Genomic DNA, 22,216 nt, shown 5'->3' with positions numbered 1-22,216 from the left:
TGAAGGGAAGTCTTACTCTGCCCCTTTCATCCACTGACACTCACAGGCCCACCACCAGCTCCTGCTCCTGCCAAATGGGACAGAAATGAAATCTTTGAATAAAAATTTTTGAACTCAATAAATTGTTCATCAATATCTAGGAGTGGCCGATACATATGCTTCTCTTTTCATGGCAGGTCAAAGATGAAATTTGATTATGCTTTGGAGGGTGTGGTTTGCCTCTTGAAATTCAATGCCACTCTTTACCAATGCTGTGAAGCTTAGGGCAGCCTAAAGTGCCTGCCCTTATCTATGCGAGGGAGGTGCACCTGTCTTCATTTATAAAGGAGCTGGCACCTGGAAAAGTCAAACCAGTTCTGCACCATGGGGAAGAAGCAGCTTAAGATGGAGGCAGCTCCACAGTGTGAGCTAAGTAAGTAGCCAGCAGGTATGCAACAGCCCAGGGAAGCTGCCCAGCTGAGCACACCTGGAATGGTGACAAGAACTGCTCCAGCTATTTTATTTTCTAGTTTTAGCAGAAGTTCCCAAAGGAAAGGTTTTGGTCTGGAGGGACTCTGTCAAGCCTTTCTGAAACTTCACAGATGCGTTGTAGAGAGATTCTCAGAACTAATTTGTGCATTTTCTTTTCTCTCCAGGAGAAATTCTGTCTGGAAACTAACCTGCTCCAGGAAGCAGATGCTTCTTGGCCCAGTTTTGTTTTTGTATTTGGTTTGATTCTGGTCTCTGAGCTTGTTTTCACTTTGCACTTTATTTGTATATTTCTCTTTGTAGTTCACCCGCCTTTCCTCATATCTTGGACTCTCTTACTAACTAATACAATTTTCTCCTAGCAGCGTTTTACTTGAAGAAAGAAGCTCGGTTATCTTTAATGCTGTAAACGGTGGTGGTGGCGTGTCTAAGAATTTTTTGGTAGCTTTAAATGACATTGTAGAAAATGAGGGTGACTTGTCAGACCATTTATTCTCCCCACTTCACCAGTTTGACAGTCATCTTCAAAGCAAGTCTCGGGTGGCTGTGAGGCTGAGGCTGGGGATGGAGTGGGATTGCTTTTGGCTAGGTAGGGATCAAGTCTCAGGAGAAGTGAGGCAGCTAAGTGGGATGGAGGAAAACAATTTACAACCGGGGATTGGGAGTAGCACAGCTGAGGCGGTCGAACTGGCTACACTAGCTGATGTTTCGCGGTTCCTCCCAGGTGTGGGGTGCTCTTGGTGGGGCAGCAGATACTATGATGTGGCTCTGGGGGCGACAGTTAATAGTCCTGCCAGGTGGCTATACTTTATAGGGTGGAGCTGTACCTGGTAGAGTTCGGCCTCCAGAAGAAAAGGACTTGATTGTCAGTACCTGACGTGAGGCCGCGGCGAACTACGGCCAGGAGTCTCATCTCTCCTCAAGCCGCCGTCTGGTGGGAACTTCCAAATACTTGCGCCCTGTGAGCGGGACGAGGGCAAGGAGCAGCCCTGTGGGATGCAGCACTGGCCCAGACGGTAGGGGCCCGCCCCCAGCCCGACCTTAATGTGGGAGGAACCTCATATTTGGTTGGCTGGCCAATCGCATGGCGTCGTCGGGGAATCCAGCCAGTAGGAATGTGCGGCTGCCGTCCTGTCAGCCAATCGCAGGGAGTGCAGGGGGTTGGCCAGCTTGGCGCAGGCTGTGGTATCATGGAGCCGCTGGCGCAGGGACATCGTGTGAGGTGGTTGCGGAGCTGTTAAGGTGAGGCGTGGGCAAGGTCAGGGGTCACAGCACTCGCTGTCTCCCGGCATGCGGGGAGGGGAGCAGGGGGGCTTGATGGCTGGCCTGGGACGCGCTCCGGGACTAGTGTGGGGCACCGGCGCTCCGTGCGGGGCTTCAAGGCGAGGTGTGGGCAACGAGAGCCTGAGACACGCGGCGCTGGGTCCAGGGGACTGATGAAGCCAGATTATTTGAAGGAAGCGGGAGAGGAGGGCGCCGGAGCGGGGTTGTGAGGAGCGAACGCCGGTGGTCGCTGGGGCCTCACCCCTTCCCCGCTGCGGCCTAGGACAAATGGCCCGACTGGCGCGCCGGGACCCACGATCCAGCGGGGCCGACTCTCGTCAACTGCGCGGAAGAGGCCGACGGGCACAGGGCAAGGTCTCTCGCTGCCGCCTTATCAGTGGAGCCGCGGGCCCTGTCTGCTCCCTGGGGCGTCTCGCCGCCCCACTTAAACCAAAACACTCCCTTAGTCCAGCCGACACCATGGAGCGCCTTCCGTGTGAAGGGCCTGGGCAGGCGGCGAGGTAGTTGTGTGTAGATTGGTTTTAGGGCTGTTTGTGCAGCTCTCAGGCCCCCTCTGGATTCCAGGCTCCAGGAGAAGGGTATTTCTGTAGGGGCATATTATGGATGAGTGGGCTGGATGCCTCTCCAGCTGTTAGGAGTGAAATGTCCCTTTGAAAGCTTTTGCTTTTTGATATTATGCCTTTACATTCTTTTTCCCTTTTGGCTTCCTCCAAATTCCCGATCTCATGTATCAGACTATTTCAAAGAGCTTCATTAGGGGAGATTGAGGAACTTGGGCTTGAGTTTCCTGTGTGTAAAATGAAGACATTCTCATGTTGTCCGTGCTTTCAAAGGGGTGTTATGAAGTTAAAGGCATGTGACATCTCTCTGAAGTGGAAAGCGAAAGCAAGAATTATATGGAAGGAGAGCTCACAGGGGAGAAAGGCTTCTGGAAACTTTTGCTGGCATAACTTTAGTGAATGTTGGTGAAGACAGGGGAAAGCTGTGTTTCTCTTGACTTCTGTGGAGTGTGAGGCATGACCAGTTTGCATCACTTCTTGGCTGTGTCAACCTCTGAGCGAGTTACTTGCAAGTTACTCTTTGTTCTTTCATTCCACATACTTAAAATGGGGATTGATAATATCAATCTTATAGGGTTGTTGGTGAGTATTAGTTAAGACACATAAAGTTTTTAGAACAGTTCGTGGCATGTAGGAGTTTTTGTTATTTTATGTGCCTTCTTTCCCCTTAAAGTTTCTAAACTAAAGAATTCTGACCTTACTATTTTTTCTTTGCTCAGAATCCCATGACCTATTGCCAGTGAACCCTTAGGCCTGTGCTTTCCATGAACATCATTACCTTTGATCTGAGGGTATGGTGTAATTTACATGTGACTGGAGGCTTTTTCTGCTGGGTGTTTTATTAAATAGGGTGGAAATTATCATTATACTAAGTCATTTATTCTGATACCCATGTTGGCTAAATGAAACCTGAGAACTTTGGCTGTTTATTTTTTCACTGAACAATATTTCATTCACAGTCTTGCTTGGCCTGGGCAGTTTCTTTTGGACCCAATCCCAAAAGGCCACGATTGCAGCATACTTGGTTTCTCATGTTTCCGGAAAGCCTGTGGGACTCAGAAGGGGAATTTCTGGGTAGCCTGGCAGCACTTCTTGTTAAGGAATGGGGAAGGTTCGTATAAAGCTAATCTTACTTTACTATTAGGAAATCAGCAGTGGTCCTTGGATTCCTCTACAGAGTTACTAAGCAGCTTTGGTTCAGTTTTGACTCACTGAAGTTTAGAGAATGGAATCTACAAAGTGAGATCTTTTCTGTTTGACTTTCAGTGCTAAGAGTTTGGGTGGGTGCTGTTGAATCAAAGACATCTTTAATTCTCTGCTTCCTCAGCATGCAGGTAAATACAAATGTCTGCTGACAGATTTATGCCCTTTCTATGGGCTTAAAAATCCCTTTCAAATTCTCTCGGTGCTATCTGGGAGACCCCAGTGGAAGACTGTTTTGTCTTCTAGTTTTTCCCTTCGAGGAAACTGCTATTTGTACTCTTAGCATTATTAAGAACTAATCACAAAATGAGAAACATTGAGTTTATGAAAAAGAACACTGCTTACTTACTGTAGCAGCTTGCTGGCCAGATTTCGCTGAAGTACAGATGGTGTAAGTTTAGTTATTTAGCTTTGGAATAAAACAGTTTAATCCTTCTTTAGGGTTGAAGTTGACTGTTGGCTTGGTAAGAACGATGAATAGTGTTTTGAAATCTTTCTATTTGTGTTTCAGAAAGGAGACAAGGGAATGACACTCAAAGTGTTGAGTGTGTTTGAGGCAAAAAGGGAAAACTGCTGCCCTAATATTGTCATCATTATCGTGTCTGGGGCTCTGTGATTTGAATAAGATATTTTGGAAAAGAAGGCAGGGGCATTTGAACGGGCAGAATATAAGGAGTTAGAAGACCTAGACCATGGTCAGGCAGAGTGGCTCACACCTGTAGTCCCAGCTATTTGGGTGAGAGGATCACTTGAGGTCAGGAGTTTCTCCTGTCTTCAAAACAAAAAATATTAATTGGCCTCTGGAAACACAAAGAAGAGCTCTCCAGGTATCATCAGGAATATTCTTGATAAAATTAATCAACATATATTATAAAGTATATTTTAATGAAATCATAATGAAATATAAAACAATTGGCCAGGAATGACAAAAATACATTTATGCATAACTCCTCTTCCATTTTCAATTTAAGGTCAGAATAATTTATATTTTCTAGTGGAAGGATCAAAGTTTCCAGTAAAGACATAGGGAAATTAGGATTCAGTCTTGTTATTGTTCGCTGGTCATTTTGTGTTGGGTTTTTGTTTGTTTTGGTCTTATCTCTAATAATCTGGTGTCTGTTAAAACTAGGTAACAAAAGGAGAAGGCTACAAGTTAATTCAAATTTTAACAGGTTCTAAAGAGTAGAAAGAGGCTTGTATGAGGGTGGAGAATCTTGTAGTATGTGTTATCTGTCTATGTATAGTCTTTCTCTGCTTTAAGAAAAGAGGCCTATGTAGTTAAAGTTACTCTACATGTGGGGGCCAGTGTCATTAGAATAAATGAGTTAAATGTAATCAAATGATAATCATGCTTCATATTTGCCAGAGGAAAGCTTTTTATTAAGCAAGTATGAAGGCAAAACATATTTTCTGAGGCCAGAAGTACATATAGACTGGATTAATTGGGGATTTTCTTTTTTCTTTCTTTTTTTTTTTTTTTTTTTTGAGACAGGGTCATGCCCTGTTGCCCAGGCTGGAGTGCACTGGCTTCATTATAGCCCAAGGTATCCTTGAACTCCCGGGCTCAAGTGATCTTCCTGCCTTAGCTTCCCGAGTAGCTGGGAATACAGGTGCATGCCACCACACCCAGCTACTTTTTCTGTTTTTTGTAGAGATAGGGTCTTGCTCTTGCTTAAGCCGGCAGGGATTTTCTCATTCCAGTAGAGAGTGATCTTTGAAATTGTTGACAGAGTTTCGGATTGTGTTCCGGGATAGCAGTGTCAGGCCAAGAAGCCAGGTTGGACCCCCAAAGGGAAATGCACTGCTGTACACTTCTGGTTAGGAGGAATTTCAGAGGAAGCTCACTCCATGAGAGCTGAGGGGTACTAAGACCCAAGCTATAATCACTGGAAGGAAGACGTTAGTGACCCTGACATGTGAGTAGTCAGGAAGGTTTGAAAGCTGATTAAGCCTCAAGAGCCCTGAGCAGACAAAGTCAAGAGTTCTATTTAATGGATACCAGACCCTTCTAATTCAGAAGTTTATGGTTGATGAGTGATATTTTTGTTTAAAAGATCAGTACTTCTTTATAGCCCTGGTCACATTTCTCCCAACTGTTATCGTTTTTGACACCCAGGCAGCGGGTTTCATTATCAGCTGTGAGCTGTACTCTTCCTCCAGACAGCTCTCTCCTCTTCTTGCTCCTTAACATTTTTTCTTTTTCTTCTTTGTTTATCTTCTGATGGTCTCAATGCTAAGTTTTTCTTTCAACTACAAAACAGATTCAAAAGTCCAACTCAGGTTAGAAACAGCAAATTTGGTGTTGAGTTGAAATTGTGGTTCTCTGGTAGGCTAAGTAGGATGTATCCAATTTTGAGATCATTACTATGGCTTGCAAAGTTGGTAAAACAAAGAAGAGGCTAAGCTAGTATGGTTGTCCCTTGGTATCTGTGGGGATTTGGGTCCAGGACCCTCCCTCCATGGATACCAAAATCCTGGGATGCTCAAGTCCCTTATATAAAATGGCATAGTATTAGTATATAACTTATGCACATCCTCCTGTATACTTCAGATCATTTCTAGATTACTTACAATACTTAATATAATGTAAATGCTATGTAAATGATTGTTATTCTGTATTGTTTAGGGAATAACAAGAAAAAAGGATCTTTGTGTGTTCAGTACAGACACAACCATCTTATTTTCTTCCCAAGTATTTTCAGTCCGTGCTTGTATGAATCCACAGATGCAGAACCCACAGATGTGGAGGTCTGACTGTATGTCAGTGGCCATTGTGCTTGGGTCTGGGGGCAGGGGTGGGTAAAAGAGGATGGGAGGTGGGTCAGGCGGGGTGGGGGACTCCCCTAATTCATGTTAAGCCCATTGTATAATAGCAGCACTGTTTGTACTTTGTGAACTGGGAGTGTTTGTGTGGGTTTCGGTTGAAGACATTCTAGTATTACTTATGTAGAAAAGATTAGAGTTTCTAGGCCTTTTTCATAAGCTGACACTTAACACAGGTGCTTTTCATTTTGTTTTTTCTATCATGAAGAAAGATAATCTGAGTCTTCAACCTGATTTTTTTCCTATTTATTTTATATAAAATTCATTTTAACAAGAGAAAAATAGGATAAACTTACCCTAATTTAAAAAATAATTTCAAAATTCACATCCTCAAGAATAACTTGGAAATTCACATGGCTTTTCTAAGCTGTTTCTTTCACCTCACCCCCATGGGAGCAGATTGAGTTTTGGGACTAATTGATAGAAAGACTCAGAAAATGATTATTCTTCCTGATCTGGAATGGAAACATAGAGGAAATAATAATCTCTGATTTCAAAAAAAAAGTAACTTTCTTTATTAAAATACATAGGGTTCAGAAAATAATTCGCTGTGTATGAACCACCTGAATATTTCAGAAAGTTTTCTTTCTGAATCCAAATGACAGGAGCTCACTTTCATGAAACAGGTCTGGTACAACACAAGTGTTAGATTAATAGGACAGTAATGGTTTGGTAGGACTATGAAGTACTTTAGCCTTGAAGTAGACCTTTAGGGAAAAGAGAATTTTAGAAGGATCTGGAAATCTTTACATTTTTTTCAGGACAAATGGAATTTAAAAGAAAATTCACATTTCCTTGTTATTCTCTAATAAACACTTGAGTATCACTTTTTAAAGCCTTGATCTGTGTACCTGGTATTTCTACTTTGCCACCAGTTTGTCTCTAACTCTGAACAATGTCTGAGGAAAGCATCAAGAGAAAGAGGTAGCGGGGGAGGGGGGGAAAGGGCAACATACATAACCTAAACATCTGTACCCCCATAATATGCTGAAATAAAAAAAAAGAGAGAGAAAGAGGTGGCTTTGCCATTTAGCTTTAACCATTCCTGCTGATATTTATTTAATCTGTTACTTCCATGCAAACACTTTTCCGGTTGCCTCTATGAACATTCTTTTCCTATTTAATGCTGTCATTGATTTTATCAAGATAGGGGAGGTGAGGAACCAAATGGGGAAAGAGAGGACTGTTCAAAAACATTTCTTTCTAAAGCTTACAATTAGTTTTAGGGAGAGCTTTTTATCTGTAAAACCAATGAAATGATTTTGAGTATCTTTGCTCTCTATAGGGGAATTTTATAAGAAAACAAATTATTTCAAACTCAAACTTTTTCTTTAACCATAGGGAGAAAACATTTAAGTTAAAGTTGTATATGTTTTAATATCCAGTATGTCAAACTTTCTTTGGAGAAGTTTTTAAAATAACTTTGGATTATCTGAATTGTCCTACCAGAGTTCTTGTAAATGCTAAGAGAACACAGAATTATTGGTTTTTGTTTTTTTTTTTTTTTTGAGACAAAGTCTCACTGTGTTGCCCAGGCTAGAGTGCCGTGGCGTCAGCCTAGCTCACAGCAACCTCAAACTCCTGGGCTCAAGCGATCCTTCTGCCTCAGCCTCCCGAGTAGCTGGGACTACAGGCATGCGCCACCATGCCCGGCTAATTTTTTCTATGTATTTTTAGTTGTCCGATTAATTTCTTTCTATTTTTAGTAGAGACGGGGTCTCGCTCTTGCTCAGGCTGGTTTCGAACTCCTGAGCTCGAACAATCCGCCCGCCTCGGCCTCCCAGAGAGCAGAATTATTGTTAATTAGATGTTAGAATTTATTATAGCTACTGTGTATTTTGGGGGTAATTTAATTACCATGTAATTTCAAACTTGCAGAAAAGTTGCAAGAATTGTACCGGGAAATAGATGATTTCAAGACTGTGGTAAGAATAATGACAGCGGTAAGCAGTGGGTGCCTTAGGGGAATATGGGAACATGGAGGAGGGCCACTTAACCCAAATTATGGAGTCAGGAAATGCTCCCCTGAGAAGGGGGCTTCTGATTCTTTGCTTTCAGGTAAAATTGCCAAATCATAACTTTAGAGCATGGCTATTTGGACACTAAGACAAACTTAGTAGTAAGTTAAGCTTAAGGCAATAAATGCCTGCCGACTAGACAGCTGCAGATCTCTGATTATCCATTGCAGAAGCATTATCAGAGTTCAGCTGACCATCCCTAAAGTGTTCCTGGAGAAGCTGAGTGAATCCATGTGACCTTTCAATTTTTTAAAAAACAAACAATACATGTACATGGTAAAACTTTTATAAATGCAAAAGGGATATAGTGTATATTCAGTGAGAGGTTTTCCTTTCATATGACCTTGTTTGTGCTCCGGACCACTCCTTCCTTTTCTTAGGGACAGCCATTATTACCAGTTTTTGGTGTGTTCTTTGGAGATAGTCTGTACATGTCTATGTTCAATCTCTCTCTCTGGAAGAGTTTCTTTATTTTTTATTGATTTATTTTTTATTCAGTCTCCGTAGAGACTGTCAAAAATTGCCAATGCCGACTATATTTCAAGTCTTCATGGTGGGGTATTGGGAAAAGTTTTCAATTAGCAATAATCACGCCTCGGATAAACCTCATTGGCTACAATACTGCCACTGCGCAAAGCTTTTCTTTTTTTTCTTTTTATATGAAACGCTTCACGAATTTGCGTGTCATCCTTGCACAGGGGCCATGCTAATCTTATCTGTATTGTTCCAATTTTAGTATGTGTGCTGCCAAAGCGAGCACTGGAAGAGTTTCTTATCAATACATATAGATCTGCATGGCTGCATGGTATTCTGTCCAATGAGCATGTACAGTTTATTCAACCAGTCCCCTACTAGTCTAGTGGTTATTTCTAGTCTTTTGATACTACAAACAATGCTGTGGGAAATATCCTTGTACACATTTTCTTGTGTGAGAGTTTTTCTTTTAAAGGATACATTCTTAGTAGAATTGCTGCATCAAAGGATATATAGACTTTTCAACTTTTAGACAGAAAATAACATTTTATTAGCATTTTTATCTTGTAAAACAGTCTTACAGCTTTTGATAAGGAATGGGATAAAATAGTCATATTACATTTAACCACAAATGCCATTTTTTTGTTGTTGATTACTGTTTGATAGGAGGAAACTTATTGGGTTTAAGAGAAGGTGACACTTTATGGTTGGGGGTGAGCTAGAATATCAAAGCAGTATCATAGTTATCAAAGTATTGCTGGGTTGTTTCTGGTTGCTTGTGTCCTTACTCTGGATCTTTTGCTTACTGTAATTAAATGACTGAAACAACATGGGGGTACAGTCCTAGAGAGCAAAACTGTCTTAATATTAACTTACTGCTTCCATATGGGTCATAAATTTTCACGGAAACTTAAATACGGTGCACCACACCAAGCATAACTGACTCTTTTTTTTTTTTTTTTGAGACAGAGTCTCACTGTGTTGCCCAGGCTAGAGTGCCATGGCATCATCCTAGCTCACAGCAACCTCAAACTCCTGGGCTCAAGCAATCCTTCTGCCTCAGCCTCCCAAGTAGCTGGGACTACAAGCATGCACCACCATGCCCGGCTAATTTTTTCTATATATTTTTAGTTGTCTGATTAATTTCTTTCTAATTTTAGTAGAGACGGGGTCTCGCTCTTGCTCAGGCTGGTTTTGAACTCCTGAGCTCAAACGATCTGCCTGCCTCGGCCTCCCAGAGTGCTAGGATTACAGGCGTGAGCCACCGCGCCCGGCCATAACTGACTCTTTCTATTCCCTGCCCTAGTTACATTCTGTAGACACTACAAACAATGGAGCTTATAGTTTGTTGATCAAAAACTTCGATGAGAAGGTTGGAATCTAGAATTCACTTTCTTTCTTGGAATAATTCATTCTTGAGATTTCAGAGAGAAGACCAAAGTTTACGTTGTATTTGATTGGCTCTGTGTGTACTTGATATAGGAATGATCACTTAGGATACCACAAATATTTAAGATTTTATCATGCAATAGTTTTGTCTAAAATGATTTGCAGCCTACAGGCTCAAGGAAAAACACACTACTACCTTAATTGTTAGCTTTTAAAATATAACTTCAAAAAGCCTATTTTGGACAGAAATCTTCCTTAATTGTATTACACACTTCTGTGTCTTCTTAAACAAGATATCAACCATCATGACCGAAGCAATCCAGTTCAATTAGTTCATGGTGATCACAGCCGCAAGTGAGAACTTGAGTTACTGTAATAATTAGTGTTCTCAAAACTGATTGAAGTATAAGGAAGGGCTCTTTGCCTCACACAAAATAGCCCAAGACTATTTAAATAATTAGCTTCTTGAGCTCTTCTGATTCCTCAGTGTGCCAAGTTTCTCTTCCTGTAAAAGCCATAGTACTGTCAACCTAAAATAATCAAAGGGTTAGAATATAGTTAGAGTATATTCAAGCGTAAAGTTTGAGGATGGACTGTCCTGGAGGCACAGATTCCAAAGAATGGAAATCAGTGTTCCAAAGTATAGAATTTTGGGATCACTTACATAGACAAAGATAGAAAAGTTTAACAGAATTTCAGCATTTTAATGTAAGATTTTTTTTTTTTTGGGGGATGGAGTCTTGCTCTTTTACCTGTGCTGGAGTGCCCTGTTGTCATCCTAGCTCACAGCAATCTCAAACTCCTGGGCTCAACTGATTCTCCTGCCTCAGCCTCCCAAGTAGCTAGGATTACAGGCGCATCCCACCACGCCAGGCTAATTTTTTCTATTTTTAGTAGAGACAGGGTCTCACTCTTGTTCAGGCTGGTCTCCAACTCCTGATCTCAAGTGATCTTCCTGCCTTGGCCTCCCAGAGTGCTAGGATTATAGGTGTGAGCCATTGCGCCTGGCCTTAATTTAAGGCTTAATGCATAGTTTAAATAATCTGATTAGTTGACGTGGTCTTTTTCTTTGGGGAAATGTATATTGAACATTCCACATTGAAATGTAATTGTCATGGGTCTTGGGCAGCATCACTTCTGAATTAGGTACAGGACAATAAAGGAGGCAGTTAATCTATATCGAAGATCAGTGATTAGAAGGCGGGAAGTTCTGGTATCTGGTCTCTCCTAGTCATTTACAGAACAAGAACAATGAGGAAGAGAGTTAAAGTATAAGCAGAATTGCAAACGTGCTATGTGACTCAGTTTCCCAGGCTTAACTTACCCTTTTGCATGATAAATTTAGAGGGTCCTGAAATTTTATTTTTTCTTAGGGTCCCAGATCTGATTTGTGGTTTCTAATTTATTGCAGGTTAAGATAACCTGATAACCTGGCATATTAGAATTATACCTAAAACAAAAGTAGGAAGGCCTTGGGGAGTGCACAGGTGCTGTGCTATGATTGGAATCCAAGGGAGTGCTGGTACTCTGAGTGGTCAGACATATTCATCCCATTGAGTGAGGTGCTATCATAGCTGGCTGAAATAGGTTTGGGTTTAGCCAGTATTATTGGGGTCTCGTGTGTAGCCATCTGGTGGCTTAAAACGTGACAGGAAAGACTTGGCTAGTTGTCCATTGTAATATAATACTTGACATTAGTAATTCTAGAGAGGAAAGATTGTGTTTTCCAAATTAGGAGGTGGTGGTGTATTTTATACATCACAAGACAGGTGTAACCTAAAAACTTCTTTCAGATCTGAATTCTGTAATTCTATCAGATAGGTATAGACTATGTTGGTAGATAGATTTACGCAAAAAAGAAAGCAGGGGGTCGATCAGATAGGAACAACATAAGGGACAAGAGTGAAAAAGAGACTAGATTTAAGCAGGAAAAGGTGGTTAAGAGAGGCTTCATCACCTTTTCAGTAGGATAGTTATTGGGATTTAATGGTGGGGGGAATGAATACATACTACCTTGTCCTTCTCCTTCTAAATTTGGAATGAACTGATAAGTAGTTTCCATAATAAGTAGATAGAAATGTTCAAAATCAGCCTTATTGCTGAGGCTGACTGGAGAATATGCCGTAAATCTGTGGCCAAATGGATTTGCTAATCTCTCCCCCTCCCCCCAATTACACTTAACAGACGCTGGACATCTGAGAACCCCACCCCCACCTCCATCCCCACACCCCTGCAAGTTACTTGTAGGACCTAGGGAAGTGCTGGAATCCCACAGACCTAATCCTGCTGGTGCTTTGGCTCCCCTTGAGATCCCAGGAGGGGCTGGGCCATGGGTGATTAGTTTCTTTTCCTGCTTGTCAGAGGGTTGGAGAATGAGGCCTGGAACATTGTAGATGAAATCTTTCCTTAGGAAAATTTGAGGCTGCGAAATAGTGGCGCTCCGCTACTAGTATGCTGGTATGGTGCTTTTCCCCACTCTTTCCAGAAGGTTGATCCTTGGGCTTAAATTGTTAGAGCAAAGACAGTTGTAGATCTTTGTCCATAAAATTGGGGGAAAACAGTTTGGTTTCAAACGTTTGGAGTAATCTGGAGGCAAAGGCAGATATGGGTAATTGCCTAGCAGCCTCTCTGTGGACGATTATTAAAAAGTATTTGTCTGTCCCACTACAATACCTTTGCTTCAATTTGGGTTTGAAGTCTTGCCAGCAAAAATGTGACTAAAGACTTTTCTATTTTTGTTAAATATCTCTTAATCATATTCTGAAAACTGTAATTATTTTCAAGGTTATCTAATTCAGTAGAAGAATTATTCTTTTCACATAGTAAGGGTTCAGTCATAGAGAGTAACAAAATGCTGGTTTTGAACTTGTTAGTATATTCTTGCTCATTCTCCCTCCCTTTTCTCCTTTCCAGAATCCTATTCCAAGAACTTGGGCACTCAGATACCCACCATGGTGTTGGGTCCTGAACAGAAGATGTCAGATGGTAATTTACAGCTTTGTGTTGTCTAATTTTTATTTGGAATTAGGCTTATGTCAGAACCAGAAATGTACCGTATTTTCCCTCTCGTCATCTATTCCAATAACTCCATTCAGCAGTCACCATCTGGTGACTTAGATTGTAAATGAGAATGGATTTGTAACCACAGAGACCTGCCTTCATACCTTATTTCCAATTCTGAGTTGAGCTAAGATTAGCTACAAGTTTGGTTTCTATAGAAGTAATCTTGCAAAGGCAGTAGTATTCCCAGACCTGGCATGATAACCTCTGGAGTGCTTTGGCTGCTGGTGGCACTTCCTGATGTTTCAGGTGTGTATGGAGCAGTAAAATACCTGGCAAGTGCCTTATACCTGCATTTGACTGGAGCTTCTTGAGGGTTTTGACTATTTCTTCCTAAATCTGAGCTTCCCCTTAGGAATTTCTATTCCTTTTCTGTAAATTTCCTCATGAATTCAGGGCCACTTAATTAAGGTGATGTGGGTCAGTTCCCTGTAGAAAGAAAGCCCTTGCTTTTCTAATCGGAGGTTATAAGGATTTATTAGAAATGCAGAGATTAGAACATTGTGATTCAAAATAGCCATTTGATGGCTGCAGCAAACTGGGCTTTATATATTCTGGTGGATTATCCCTCTTCTCCCAGACCTTCCCCCTCCCTGCATTTAAGATTAGCTGCAAATGCAGAACTTGGGGAAACACTGATGTCAGTCTGAGATGAGCCCCGGTATCACAAGGGTGCTGGCACCCCGTGACCAGCAGCAAGCACTTCACTGCAAGCCTTAGTCAGGGTGCAAAGGGTTCCTGCTTGGTGGTTTCCCTGCAGCTTCAGATTTTAGCCTGAACTGTGGCAGGGTTTTGCAGCTTCCATATTTTTTGAGAAACCTGATGGAGGTATAATGTCCTGGGACGATTCTCTGAGTAAGCGCTTCCCTATAATGGGGGTAGAGTGTGCATTGCACTGGACGGACCTGGTTTTTTTCTTTTTAAAAGTTAGGATTTTAGGTTACCAGTGGGGCAGGTCTGGAAATGTTATATTTTGAGCTCTAGGTATCAGTGTTTTTAGAGGAAAATGAAATGGTTCTACAAATTACCAAGTAAGAATACAAGTGAGGAAGTAGGAAAACCAGTGTGAAATTAGTGTTAAAACTGATCTAGAGCTGAGTGACTGGAGGAGAGGAGTGAGAGGGAACTTTTTTAGTGTAGGCTTTTTTGTAATTCTTGACATGTGAATGTATTACCTATCCAAAAAATATATTTAAAAATATAGATAAGGCTGGGTACAGTGGCTAACACCTGTAATCCTAGCACTTTGGGAGGCCAAGGTAGAAGGATCGCTTGAGGCCAGGAGTTTGAGACCAGCCTGAGGAACATAGCGAGACCCTGTCTCTACAGAAACAATTTATTTTATATTAGCTGGACATGGTGGTGCATGCCTGTAGTCCCAGCTACTTGGGAGGCTTAGGTAGGAGGATTACTTGAACCCAGGAGTTTCAGGTTGCAGTGAGCTGTGATCATGCCACTACACTCTAGCCTGGGAGACAAAGCGAGACCCTGTCTCAGAAAAGAAAAACAAAACAGCAAAAGATAAAAATAAACTATTAAAAATAAATTGAGTTAGAGTCAGATTGGTCTCTTATGCATTTAGGTATTAAAAGGATTTAATTTAAGTATATTAAGGATGAGTTGTTAGTATATTTTATTCATTTTTATTAATTTCTTCTCAAATATTTTATTCAGAAAATGCTTCTGGAGACCATGGGGACACTGCCAGTCTTGGTGCCTTCAACCCTGCCTACAGTAACTCCTCTCTTCCACAGTCCACCGAGCACTCAGAGGAGCCCTTTGCCACCTACTTTGATGAGAAGGTCGCCATTCCTGAGGAGGAGGTTAGTAAAGAGTCCTTAGCAGGGAACGCTATTGTTTGGGAAAGCCTATGAGTGAAAGATCTGCTGGATGACTGAAACTCCATAGCCTTGGGTCTAATTTTTTTTGGCCGACATTCTCTTGTAATCAAAATAAATGGAAACTGTTAAGGAAAGTGAAGGCCCTGAAAATAGTTGCCAGGTGGCACTAGTGAGCATTTTTTGATCAGGAAAATATGAATTTTGTGTTTCTTTTTTATTATGGTGGCTCTTGTCCTGTTTGGGAAGTGGTTGGGCACAGAGATACTGATACTGTTACTGTGGTTTTAGAGAGGCTGATGGAAAGAGCAGGTAAGAGACTGGCTCCGACTTGGAAGGAGAAGTGGCCAGCTTATCGATAGAAAGTACGTAAGATGGAAGTGAAACTTGGACACACACAACATCCAATATCCGAAATCCTTTGTTCTTGTAAGCTGATATTGTTGCTTCATATGTGATAACAGATAAATTAGATCATTAGTTCGGAAGTGATATTTAGTTTAATCTCTTTTCCTTTTTTGTTCAGTACTCTTGTTTTAGTTTTCGTAAACTCTGGGCTTTCACGGGACCCGGCTTTCTTATGAGCATTGCTTACCTGGATCCGGGAAACATTGAAGCCGATTTGCAGTCTGGAGCAGTGGCAGGATTTCAGGTGAACATCTAGTCCTATGCCCGTCCTTATAAACACACAATATACCCTCACATCCCTGTTGGATAGCAGCCTCAGGGGCTACATGCAGAGACTTCATTGGTAGTGACATTTAGGTGAAAAGTACTTCCTATCTGGTCTTTTAATTTATCCACATAGTTTCCTGAACAAAGGAGAAACTGCAAATGGCAAATGGGAGAAACTGAGGCTCAGAAAGGTACAAGGTGACCTAGGAGGTCATGTGCAAAACCTGATATAGAACTCAGACCATTTGATTCCTGACCTGGGTTTTCCCTCAGTTTTAGTGTTTCCTATTCATGTGTGGCCAAACAAACAAACAAAAAAACCTAGGTGTCTAATGAGTGTGATGGGGAGATTTTGTTCTTCTTAGTTGCTCTGGGTCCTGCTGTTGGCCACCATCGTTGGGCTGCTGCTCCAGCGGCTCGCAGTTAGACTGGGAGTGGTGACTGGGCTGCATCTTGCTGAAGTGTGTCACCATCGGTATCCCAAGGTGAGCAATGTACTGTCCTGTCTGTCTCTCACCCATATCATAGGAATCTGCGTGTCTGGCATATGTGCTGGCCCCACTATATACTGAGACAGTGGAGGACTCTGGGGGCCAGTGGCCCTGAACAATGGGAGACCCAAGGGAAATTCTGTAATCCCTCTTGCTGCCAAGCCATGCTTTTTCCCTTCTTTAAAATCAAACTTGAGATTCGCTTTTTCCCCAGAACGTTTCCTTAGAAAAATTCTGTTTGAGTAAACATTTCCCATTCATTCTACCTCCTGGCATCTAGCAGTGCCCAGCCCATGGGGGAGGGGAGTACTCCTTCTAAGAACTTTTATTCATACCTCTATGTTGCTTCATCAGTTTACATTATATATGTATCTCTTTTTTTTGTTTGTTTGACTTTGCCATCACTTTGAAAAAGGTAAATTTTTTTCATTTTACTACTACAAAGTATATGTGGCAGGATCTTTGGATTTGCTAATAATTATTTTGCAATTTATCCTCACCGTGGGGGTTATACTATCCTCTACAGCTTTGTTCTGGACATTTTGGGCCTTTCTTACTGTCACCTAAGACAGGAATGAACCCTACATCTGGAAGACGTTTTTAACCGAGCTTCGTCTTTATATAAGATACTGATCTGCCTCTTGTTTGTCCTCAATATTTAATGTTCTTTCCTGGCTGTGAGCAGAAGGTATCTTTATCTGCTTTTCAAAAAAAAAAAACCTTGATAACTTATAATTTCCTTTAGCCTCTCTTTCTTCATGCATGTTAATAGTTGTTTTGTTGTGACAAGATATTTTTTGGACAGTAGGTATCTGTGGGTGTTTTTTCTGGCTTCAGTGAGCCAGCATAACTAAATCTGTCTTTCAGCTGGATGGTTTGGCCTGATTAGTTTCCTACTTTGATATATGCCACCCATTTCCAACCATTTCACCCTGACTCCTTTTGCATATCTGTTCTTTCTCACTTGCTTGTGTACTATTATTACTTTAAAAACGACCCCAACCTTTTCATGTTTGATTTGTCTCCTCAGCTATGGTCAGCATAGATGTTTTCTCCTGCAATAAGTTCCTAGTCTCTCTTGATCCCTATTTTAGCATCCTTATTCACCCCCAGAACTTTGAGGATTGTTTTTAGGTAGGACACTAAGTAGAAATTAATGAATGGAAGTCCCATTCATTTCTTGAGTGGAAAGGAAAGAGAAAAAGGTAAGATCAGTTGGCACCCTGACCTTGGTTCATAGACTCTGCCATGTGGAAGCCACTTTCCTTCTCCATCTGGGAGCCATAGGGCAGTGATGGGCTGAGTACAGCCAAGTTCTGCTACTTCATCTCTAGTCTGGAGACTTATAAAGGACTATTTATGGGTCAATGCTAAAATATGAATTCCAAAATACAGGGGAGGTTCCTAGAAATGATTGATCAGAGCCATGTCCTGCCAGGCTCAATGTCTCACCCCTGAAATGCCAGTGCTGTGGGAGGCCAAGAGGGAGGATTGCTTAAGGCCAGGAGTTTGAGACCAGCTTGTGCAACATAGCAAGACCCTGTCTCTACAAAAAAAATTTTAAAAACTAGCAGGTTGTGGTACTTGCCTGTAGTCCTAGCTATTTGGGTGGCTGAGGTAGTAGGATGGCTTTAGCCCAGAGTTTGCGGCTGTAGTGAGCTATAATTGTGCCACTGTACTCCAGGATGGGAAACAGACTGATACAGACTAAGACCCTGTGTCTAAGAAAAAAAGTAACCATGCCTTTCTACTGTTTGGTGTTTAGGTCCCACGAATCATCCTGTGGCTGATGGTGGAGTTGGCTATTATTGGCTCAGACATGCAAGAAGTCATTGGCTCAGCCATTGCCATCAATCTTCTGTCTTTAGGAAGGTAAGGGGATTTTTCCTCTAGAAAGTAATCAGTGTTTCAGTGGGTTTCAAAGCAAAGGTGAAAACAAAAACCCAATTCATGTTTAATTTTCAAGATTCAACTCAATTATTATTTCTTCTGTGGAACCTTTCTGGAGCTACCTTCCTCTCCCTCAGAAGATGTAGGCTCTACATCTTTCATTCCCACGGTGCGTTATACATATCTCTCTTATAGAGTGTGTGGTATTTTGTATTATAATTGTTTATTTGTTTGTTAGTGTATCCCATTAGATAGTGAGCTCCTTGAGGGTAACACCCATACTTTTCATCTTCGTAACCTAAATATCTGACATAGTAGACTCTCAATCAGGGTTTGAATGAATGTAATCAAGTTGGTGCTGTTATCCTAAACTACCCAAGGTCTGGCTTCTTGCCACTGTCCCTTCTCTCCCAAGTTCTGGCTTTTCCAAGTGTTTGTATCTAGAGAGCTGGTGGGAAGAAAGTGTTGTTCAACGTTTCCTTTCTTTTCATTGCCGTCCATTTCTTATCTCTGACCTAGGATTCCTCTGTGGGGTGGAGTCCTCATCACCATTGCAGATACCTTTGTGTTTCTCTTTTTGGACAAGTATGGTAAGGAGAGTGGGAATGTCGGGGTCAGTCAAAGCAGCTGCTTTATCTCATGTGGCTAATGGGGAAGTCTGCCTGCTGTGAGCTCACTGCTGCATTTTCTCCTTTAGGCTTGCGGAAGCTAGAAGCATTTTTTGGCTTTCTCATCACCGTTATGGCCCTCACTTTTGGATATGAGGCAAGTATTACAGGTTATTCATTAGCTTTTTAACGTGTGGGTTTTTAATTTTTTTTTAGCCTTTTATTATAAAAGACAGTACTAGTGCTAGGATGGTTTCATTGTATGAAATACATCAATAAAAAGTCAGTTCCGTCCTGGGGCACTTTTGAAGAAATATGATTTTTAGCAAAGATTAGTGTGCAGAAAGGCCTGTAGAGATTACTAAGTTACAAATGACTAGACTTCCTAGGGCTTTCCAGACTAGATTCCCTAGTCCCACGTTGGCCATCCTGACAATGGAACAACTTGTAGAGTGTTAGGGTGGGAATTGTAGGGTTATTCTTTGCTGTCAGGTAGGATTCTGTTTTTGCTCATCCTGGTTTATCTTAATTGCAGCTTGAACTTTCCCTGTATTAAAAGAGTTGATGAACTATAGGGGATATACTGGATATTTTGTGGTTTGTACCCCAACCCGGGAACCCCTAAGAATCAGTACCATTATTTGCAGTAGTAGCACCTTTCTGTGGCCAGTTGTTATAACTGATTTCTGCTTAGCAGCCTGGATAAACTTAAAAAAATCTAATTTATGAGTAGATTATGCATCTTGGCCAAAGGCTTCCAAGAGAAATGCTAAGCCCGGGAAAAGTATGTATGAGAAGTATTTATGATTGAGACTCACTACACACTAGTGGAAACATCAAGTGATTTTTAGATGAACATAGGTGAACAGAAGCAGGATATGTAGAGATAAGTGAGACTTGATTCTATGTCTTGGGTCTGTCTCACAGAAATTGCTGTGAAGCTAATAACAGTAAGATCCTTAGCCATTTCATTTCTTTTGAATATCAATTACATTCTATACATATCTGTTTTATGTATCTAAAATATGATGTAAAATCTCTCAATACTCCAGTCCTGGATTCTTTGACCCCGATAGGAAGTCCCATATGTTGCTTGGTTCTTTGATTCTGTATTCCTCATTATCGAAGGTAGTTGCAGAAGAAGAGGCGGTAAGGCGTAAAGGATGCTGAGTGTTTCCCTAGTACTGTGTTACTCCCCTAGTCTCATGTTCCAGGAAAGGCTAATGGTTATTCTGTTGGCACGTAGTATGTTACAGTGAAACCCAGCCAGAGCCAGGTACTCAAGGGCATGTTCGTGCCATCCTGTTCAGGCTGTCACACCCCACAGATTGAGCAGGCCGTGGGCATCGTGGGAGCTGTCATCATGCCACACAACATGTACCTGCATTCTGCCCTAGTCAAGGTAAGCAAGGCCCTTATCTCAGTGGCGTCCTGTATAGTTGATGGGATGTTTTCCTTTAACTTCAAGGGACACAAAGTTAGTGTACAACTATTAGAGCTCTGAAGGAGCAAGTTATTTTCCAAGCCTGGACATTTATAACCTTTGCATGCTTGGACTTGGACTCAATTTTTATCCCAAATTGACCAGAGATTACTGGCCCCAGAGAGAAGGTGGAACTAAAATTCTTCATGAAAGGTCCGAAGGTGCACCAAGCCTGTTGTGTTTAAATTTCAAAAGCTCGAGTGGCCTTGTGGAGGTCAGGAGCATAGCAGTCCAACCGGGATTTTACTAGTCAGTCTTACACGATAATTTGCTGGGAAATTTCAGAAACCTTTATAATTAGGATTGTACACCCCGTAGGACTGAAATCAGGTTTTTGTAGGTCAGTGGTCCTTCCAGCCACAATAACTGAGAGCTCCGTAGTTACTTAGTCACTGTTCCCTATTTGGAGGTGTGCAATGTCATCAAAGAGCATGAAGTTCTTAGTTACTCTGTGAACTAGGATGTAGGTGAGTGTTGTATCTCTCACATTTCATTTGGTCAGTTATTTGCCCTCTGAATCTCTCAGCTGACTCCAAACTAGTGAAATGCTACAAGAAAATTTGCTCCAACAGGTCAAAAAATGACTACTGCTGTTATCTCTCTAGTCTAGACAGGTAAACCGGAATAATAAACAGGAAGTTCGAGAAGCCAATAAGTACTTTTTCATTGAATCCTGCATTGCTCTCTTTGTTTCCTTCATCATCAACGTCTTTGTTGTCTCAGTGTTTGCTGAAGCATTTTTTGAGAAAACCAACGAGCAGGTGGTGAGTAACCAGGGTCATGAGTGGTAGTGAATGTGAGGGTAAAGTCGAGACTGGAACGGGGTAGGAAAATACAATGACTTGGAGCCCAGGGGAAACAGATCTCTAGTCTCACTGCTGTCCTCTAAAGTCACTGTGTACCAGTCAGACTCTACAGTCTTGGGGCTGACCAGGTCTAGGCCCATCTTTCTCAGCTTTTGATCGGGAGGACTCAACAAACAGAAAACAGAAACTGTGACTAAGGCAGACTTTGTTTTATTTTGTTTTTTTATAGAGTCAGAGTCTTGCTCTGTCATCCAGGATGGAGTGCAGTAGCATCATCATAGCTCACTGCAACCTCAAACTCCTGGGCTCAGGTGATCCTCCTGCCTCAGCCTCCCAAGTAGCTGGGACCACAGACATGTGCCCCCCATACCGAGCTAATTTTTTTAAGTTACTTTTTGTAGAGAGGGGGTCTTGCTCTGTTGCCCAGGCTGGTCTCAAACTCCTGGCCTCAAGCAGTCTTCCTGCCTTACCCTCCCAAAGTGCTGGGATTACAGGCATGAGCCATCACAGCTGGGCTGTTTTGTCATTTTGATTTCTGTATACTCTGTTTTTTTTTTTTTTTTTTTTAAGAGGTGGGAAGCGAGGTTCAATTTCCTCTTTTTGAGACAGGGTCTTGCTCTGTCACCCAGGTTAGAGTTCAGGGACATCATCATAGCTCACTGAAACCTCAAACTCCTGAACTCAAGCAATCTTCCTGCCTTACCCTCCCAAGTAGCATGAACTACAGGCATGTGCCATCATGCCTCACTAATTTTTTAAATTTTATTTTATTTTACCATTGTTATTTTTTTGTAGAGATGGTACCTCATTAAATTGCCCAGGCTGGTTTTGAACTGCTGGCTGCAAGTGATCCTCCTGCCTCAGCATCCCCAAATGCTAGTATTACAGGTATGAGCCACCACATCCGGCCTGTTTACCATTGAAATCAAAGCAAATAGTGGCATTGAAGGAGACTAATACAAACGTTATGTTTCATGTTAGCTCTATTATATATAAATGTACAAAAAAAGGTACATCATATTCATAGGAATAATTTATGTAAGTTCGTATAAATGATTTGTTATAAATATGAATTATAAAATAAAATTTATAAAAGTTTCAAAATATTGCCTTATCTAGATGTAAAGTTTCATGTTTTAAATATAT

At 41.6% G+C, this 22,216-nt stretch overlaps 1 protein-coding gene across 3 annotated transcripts in view; it reads left to right on the top strand.

Moving 5' to 3' along the window:
- Positions 1–1,601: 1,601 nt before the first annotated feature.
- The window catches only part of SLC11A2 (solute carrier family 11 (proton-coupled divalent metal ion transporter), member 2), a 32,226-nt gene continuing 11,611 nt past the window's right edge, over positions 1,602–22,216 (top strand). For 2 of the 3 annotated variants that reach the window (XM_012653551.1, XM_012653535.1), the window contains exons 1-10: positions 1,602–1,710; positions 13,133–13,204; positions 14,954–15,102; positions 15,644–15,769; positions 16,158–16,277; positions 18,049–18,155; positions 18,693–18,763; positions 18,871–18,938; positions 20,028–20,183; positions 20,870–21,028. In XM_012653551.1, coding sequence (XP_012509005.1) covers positions 13,171–13,204; positions 14,954–15,102; positions 15,644–15,769; positions 16,158–16,277; positions 18,049–18,155; positions 18,693–18,763; positions 18,871–18,938; positions 20,028–20,183; positions 20,870–21,028 — 990 coding nt within the window. In that variant the 5' untranslated portion in view covers positions 1,602–1,710; positions 13,133–13,170. Of the gene's footprint in view, positions 1,711–12,637; positions 12,677–13,132; positions 13,205–14,953; positions 15,103–15,643; positions 15,770–16,157; positions 16,278–18,048; positions 18,156–18,692; positions 18,764–18,870; positions 18,939–20,027; positions 20,184–20,869; positions 21,029–22,216 lie in introns of those variants that run through there. The other variant, XM_012653543.1, reaches the window with a different exon arrangement.

The sequence above is a fragment of the Propithecus coquereli genome, unplaced genomic scaffold, assembly GCF_000956105.1.
Source record: "Propithecus coquereli isolate 6110/MARCELLA unplaced genomic scaffold, Pcoq_1.0 Scaffold111, whole genome shotgun sequence".
In the NCBI taxonomy this organism is placed as follows: domain Eukaryota; kingdom Metazoa; phylum Chordata; class Mammalia; order Primates; family Indriidae; genus Propithecus; species Propithecus coquereli.
Note: the sequence above shows the minus strand (reverse complement) of the source record. Positions and strands in the feature narration are given on the sequence as shown.